Below are 6,266 nucleotides of genomic sequence, written 5' to 3'. Positions count from 1 at the left end.
CAAACTTTCGTTATTTTTTTGGTCCACAGAGTCGAAGCATTTTAAAGCTTAAAATTTTAAAAAGTGGTTTCTTCGGCGAAGTCATGCCTTGCAGAAAATGTTGACGATACACATTACGTGTTCGACCGCAGGTCATTGACCTCCAGCTTGCGTTGTTCCAGCGGAGAAGAGCGTCTGGCAGTTTTTATAATAGCGTCAGATTTTGTTTGTTAAATCATACACAGGCATTCATGCATCAATCATTCTTCCAACTAGTTCGTAGTTATGTGAGATGTTTATTGGAGTCACACGGATCGGAACAAACTCAGCGTATCAAATAGTAAACATCAATCGCCCAAGCACAGCCGTGGCAGCGTGGACCCGCCGCGCTGATAATCCCCGGTATTGTCCACAAATTATCAACAAATACGTGAAAATGAGGTGGAATAAGTGTCATGTAAATCTCAGAATACAAAGGCTGCTCATTAACGACCGAAATCTTGCGAAAGATTTCTTACGCAGAAGAAGTTTCGCAGCGGCGTTTCCATTACCAGTGGACAGTTCTGCGAAATTCTGCGGGACGTCCCGCAATCTTACGCACGGCCTTCCGCAATCTTACGCACGGCCTTCCGCAATATTTCGCACGGCCTTCCGCAATATTCCGCACGGCCTTCCGCAATATTCCGCACGGCGTTTCGCGATATTCCGCACGGCGTTTCACGATATACCGCAGGACGTACCGCGGTATTTCGCAGAACGTCCCGCGAAAACTGATGCGTATTTCGTGGCCTGTGCTGTATAGTCAGGGCTCAAAATTAATTTTGGGGTGTACCATGAAAAATAAAATACTAAGTACAATAATATATTTATATTATAGTAAAATGTCTCAATATGTTTCAGTTCCAAACAAAACTACTAAAACAATGATCATATTATTATTATTTATCTATTGACTGGTTGAAAGCTCTACATGTAGGTGAGAACAATCCTTGGTGTTGGAAGAAAAGTCTTCAACATATAACTATCAACACAGAATCACTTTCATGATGATTTTTTTGTTTTATTCAATACTCATAAAGTTATGAATTTCTTGCTGATTCTGTCAATGCATTTTCTCACTGGCTCCCACAAAGCAACAGGCATGCATATGTATATGTAGCAGGATAGTGAAGACAGAAAAAGAGATAACCTATTCTGGGACCTTTGGCCTAATTTTAACCTGACTTGTATGCACTGATTCTAAAGTCTAGGGCCTGACATAAATTTTGGAGGCTTCTCTTCAGAACAATTGAAAATGAAATTGTACAGCTTACTTCAACGTATTACTCATATCCAAAAATATAATATGCTAATTTAAGTTTCAAGTTTCAAGTTTATTAATAAAATCAGCCTTGCAGCCAGTTTACAAAGTCGACCAAGCTGAATTACACTGATTTTTACAAATTTTGTACATAGTAGATACAAATACACATTTACATGACAATACATATACAGGCACGCAAACGAACATGTTACAAAATCACACAATACACAAGGGCACTGAAGTAAAGTCCAGAGTCTTGAAAGTCATTGCTACAATGACTCGTTGTACAGGCGTATTGCCTTGTGTAGGAAAGAGTTTTTCAGTCTTTTGGTGCGGGCCGCTGGTACTGTGAGTGCAGCTCCATTTCTTAAGGTCCTCCCAGTGGCCGTTTTCCTAACCGGTGGAACCAGGTCATGGAGGGGATGACCCTCGTCCAGCATGCTCTAATTTAGAGCTGTGTACCGGTACGCAGTACCGATACTGTACCGGTAAAATTGATTAGGTACAGGTCCAAAATACCTAATCCCTCAGTACCGGTACTGTACCTAAACAATTTCACACCAATTTAATGCCTATTTGTGACCTCAAATGTGTAAATAGCTGGTTAACAATGGGTCCCTGTGTAAGGACAGTGTGTTCATGAAAACAAAAACATATATATAGCCTAAATATCTGAGCATTCGCCATAAACAAAGAATAAACCTTAACTATCAAGTTTATTTATGTTTTTTTTTGTTATTGAAGGAGTTCAGAAGAGCATATAAATTGGTCGAATTGTTCAGGTACAGGTTCAGGTCCGGACCTGTACCTAAACCTGTGTACCTGTACCTGTACCTGTACCTAAAATTTGTTTAGGTACACAGCTCTACTCTAATTTATAAAGAAAGTTCAAATTGTACCTTAGTGGGGAGTTCTGTAGGGAACACAGCTTTGTTGAAAGGTCCCCTGTTGTAGGACACCCAAAGACTGGTGAGGTTGACAGCCGAGGGAATCCTTGGGTTGGCAAGCTGCAAGAAGAAAAAAAAACGACATTTTACTATATCAGTTGTCGAAATACCTGTCTGCAGTCTGCAGATAGATTTTCAAGATTGCAGAAGAAAAATTTACACAATCTGCAATTTTGCAGAAGGAAAAAATTACACTTGGGATTTGGGGCTCTTGGCCCCAAGGACAGACAACACTGAAGCTCCTGTTCTGAAACAACAAGAGCTTCTTCACTAAATTGCATCAACCTTGTCTTGACTTGTCTATCTTTTGCTTCTTTTGGACTTCCAAACATTTGTCTTCACTAATTTGCATATGAATCAATAGTTCATGCTTATAAACCTGCAAGATTGTAGTATAGAGGCTTGTGTATTTGCAGAAAGTATTTCCAAATTGCAGAACAAAATTTTGACTCTTCTGCAATATTGCAGAGTGCTGAAAAAAAGTATTTCGACCACTGCTATATCGTCTGTTTGCTGAAAGCCTTTAACTAAAAGACCCCCTGCAGTTTCAAAGAATGCTGCTAGATGGACCAACCTTATGTCACTTCTTCCTGAACACAAGACCTAGTTACCTAGTAACGTAAAATGACATGATCATAATATCCAGAAAACAAGATAGAAAGAACAATAAAATAATTCAGTAATTCTTAGACAACTATCTTCCATCTTAAGGCCATGTTGATTTGATTATATGGAGGGCATCCTCTGGGAACCCCAAAACTGATGCAAGCGTGCAAATAAAAAAAAAAGTTTGGCAAAAACAAAAGTTGCCTCCATTATGAAATCTAGGACTGGTGGTCACGAAGGTTGAACAATTTTTTATTGGCATGGTGAATAATATATTATAGACTCTTCCTTTTCACTCGTTCAGAAAATTGTACGATTTACAGTATGGTCCCAAACTTTTTTTTTTGGAAACGGACAAAAATTCATGCGCGGATGTCATCAAGAATAATTATAATCAAATCAACATGGCCTAATCCAAAAATCAGAAGAAATTTTTCAACAAATGCTCCTGCAGTTCCAGAACAAGCTGCTAGGGGACCCAAACTCATGTCACTTTTCCCTACCCAAGAGCTATCTACCGGGGGTACCAAGGAAAATTCGTGACCCTAGCATGTCCAGATCGCGAGATATCAAAACCGGAAGTTCTGCTGCAGTACCAACAAAAGCCGTAAGGGGCCCCAGAATCTAATCATTTCTAGGTCTCATCAAGACCTACCCACCTACCAAGTTTTCATGACAATGCATATTAAGCTTCTTGAGTTACGCTGTTCACAAACGGACAAATGGACAGATGGACAAATGGACAAACGCTACAGTAACTGAAAACAAAACCTTCTTGGCGAAGGTAACTAAAAGCAACGTCCAGCCTTGCTTTGTCGTACCATAGATCTGGTGGCAAACATGTAGCTGTCTCTGACTTCAAAGTCGTCTACCCCCTGAATGATGGTGGCGATGTACGTCTCGTGGCTGAAGAAGTCGTCAGACTGTAACACCGTGTGTTTCCCGTCGGGTTCAACCCTTTCCACGTACACCGCGTTGATGTGATCGTACGGCGGGACCCCCCTGTAAGGGACAATAACAATCACGATAATGAGCTTCATTAACAATCATAATAATGAGCTTCATTCAGGCTTTTAGCTAGGATTTTTTTGTTGGGTGCCCTTTTTTTTATTGTATGCTATGCGCAACGAAGACGTGCCAGGCGCAAACTTTTTAGGGGGGCTTTTTTGAAATTCATAATGCTCTCAAACACTACTTTCTGCATTTTGAGGTGCAAATTTTGAGAAATTCATTTTTTTTTCCTTCAGTGAACCATCATTAATTGGCACATCATTAATTGTATTTTATAGTAAGGCTGAAGGGAGGCATGTGTGCATGGCAGGGGTTTGGAAAAAATGCGCGTCTTTAGGGTGTCCTACCAAAAAGTAGAGGGCATCTAATTTCTTATTATTTTCAGTACAGGGCATTCAAAAGACACCCTGGACACCCCCTAGCTAAAAGCCTGGCTTCATTGCATGTTCAGGCCCAATATGGGCTAAATCCTTTAAGTTAGATAACTTAAGTTGATGAGTGAGGAAAATATGTTGATATACAATTGTAAGAAGGACCAAGGACCACAGAAAAAAATTGGGTGCACAGCTCCGATTTTGGGTGCACTAAGGTGCACAGGCACCCAGTATTTCTAGCACTGATGTTTCACAAATGTGCAGTAGAAACCTTGCATCATCATCATTGAAACCTTGAATCTGCTTATAACATGTCTACTTGCCAGTAGAAGGACTTGACATCCTCTTGCATGACTGCCCAGCCTCGGCCAAAATTCCTGGAGATCCACAACTGGAACAACAATACTTATATGAGTTAAATCTTTTCACAGGACAAATAGAAGCATCTTACATACAAGAAACTAATACTTTCAGTCTGTTAAATATTTTTATTACGAAAAATGTGCTGTAGATTTCCTTTTTTTAGGACTTAATCTTGTGGTAGAGAAAGTAAGGTAAGATAACTAGGTTATGTTTACTGATAAGGAAAACATGTTGCTTTTGCTCTGTGTCCTCTTCTTCTTCTCTAAACAAATAAGGTCAGTGACCTGAACCAAATGTCTGTCACCATGGTAACTGGTGTTGGATTACATCATGTTGCAATTTTACAGCAGGAGGGATTTAGACTCCTGTCACCATATGTATGATTATGAATGTGTCTGAATAAGAATTAACAGAGCAGACCATATGTACATGTGTAGGTAAACAGTTACTCTATGCATTTGCTTTGTAAATGTTACCTTTCCCTTTCACCAACAAATTACATTGGTGTGGCCTAGTGAATAAACAAACAAACAAATAATGGACCCACCCTCCTGCGGTGATCGTTCTCGTCCATGCCCAGTACCAGGTTGTTGTCGGACTCGTGCATGAGGAGGCTGGTGGGCACAAACGGGACGTAGCCCATGGAGAAACTCACGCCGCCGTTTGTCGTACGCCAGATCCGCCGGTGAACCACGTCCGTGAAGATGTACTGTATCAACAAGACACAACAATTAGATGCAGTGGTAGAAATACTTTTTTTCCTTGTTTTTTTTTCTGCAATTTGCAAAATTAATACTTTCTGCAAATACACAATCTTTTCAGCTTAGTAGACGTTTTTCTATAGCAATTAGACTAAAGAAAGTATGTAATAAATTTTGCCACTGCTAACTGCGCTATCTGGGTTTAGAAGCAAGATATCATCATGATGTTGTTTGTGCAGCACATTAAGGCCAATCGGTAGCCATATGCACAGAGGCCACCACCATTGAATCTGTAGCCTTATTTTTTCGGTCTGCAAAGTTGCAGGCCGCTTAATTTAGTTTTTTCTTCTGCAATATTGAAAATGTCTGCAAAATGCTGACTGCAGATGGGTAAGTTCATCTGTGTTGGTAGTAATCATTACAATAAAATGTTGAACTTTATTCCAACACTGGTCAAACGTTAAACAGAGATCAAGTTTTTATCATTAAAGACTATTATGAATGAGATCAGGAAAACTCTCACGAGATTACATTTTGAAGTGATTGTTTATTCATTATCCTGATGAAGGCAACAGTGGTCACTAGAGCTGTGTACCTAAACAAATTTTAGGTACAGGTACAGGTACAGGTACACAGGTTTAGGTACAGGTCCGGACCTGAACCTGTACCTGAACAATTCGACCAATTTATATGCTCTTCTGAACTCCTTCAATAACAAAAAAACATAAATAAACTTGATAGTTAAGGTTTATTCTTTGTTTATGGCGAATGCTCAGATAAAATATAGGCAAAACTAAGTTGTTTTTGTTTTCATGAACACACTGTCCTTACACAGGGACCCATTGTGGACCAGCTATTTACACATTTGAGGTCACAAATAGGCATAAAATTAGTGTGAAATTGTTTAGGTACAGTACCGGTACTGAGGGATTAGGTATTTTGGACCTGTACCTAATCAATTTTTCCGGTACAGTATCGGTAC

General features: G+C 39.6%; 1 protein-coding gene across 2 annotated transcripts in view; it reads right to left on the bottom strand.

The window, feature by feature from the left end:
- The window catches only part of LOC109467145 (sortilin-related receptor-like), a 70,785-nt gene that overhangs the window by 52,101 nt on the left and 12,418 nt on the right, over positions 1 to 6,266 (bottom strand). For both annotated transcript variants that reach the window (XM_019765077.1, XM_019765078.1), the window contains exons 4-6: positions 4,544 to 4,611; positions 3,657 to 3,837; positions 2,182 to 2,289 (exon numbers count right to left, since the gene is read on the bottom strand). In XM_019765077.1, coding sequence (XP_019620636.1) covers positions 2,182 to 2,289; positions 3,657 to 3,837; positions 4,544 to 4,611 — 357 coding nt within the window. The remainder of the gene's footprint in view (positions 1 to 2,181; positions 2,290 to 3,656; positions 3,838 to 4,543; positions 4,612 to 6,266) is intronic.

Source organism: Branchiostoma belcheri, unplaced genomic scaffold (assembly GCF_001625305.1).
Source record: "Branchiostoma belcheri isolate BF01 breed outbred unplaced genomic scaffold, Haploidv18h27 scaffold176, whole genome shotgun sequence".
Lineage (NCBI taxonomy): Eukaryota > Metazoa > Chordata > Leptocardii > Amphioxiformes > Branchiostomatidae > Branchiostoma > Branchiostoma belcheri.
Note: the sequence above shows the minus strand (reverse complement) of the source record. Positions and strands in the feature narration are given on the sequence as shown.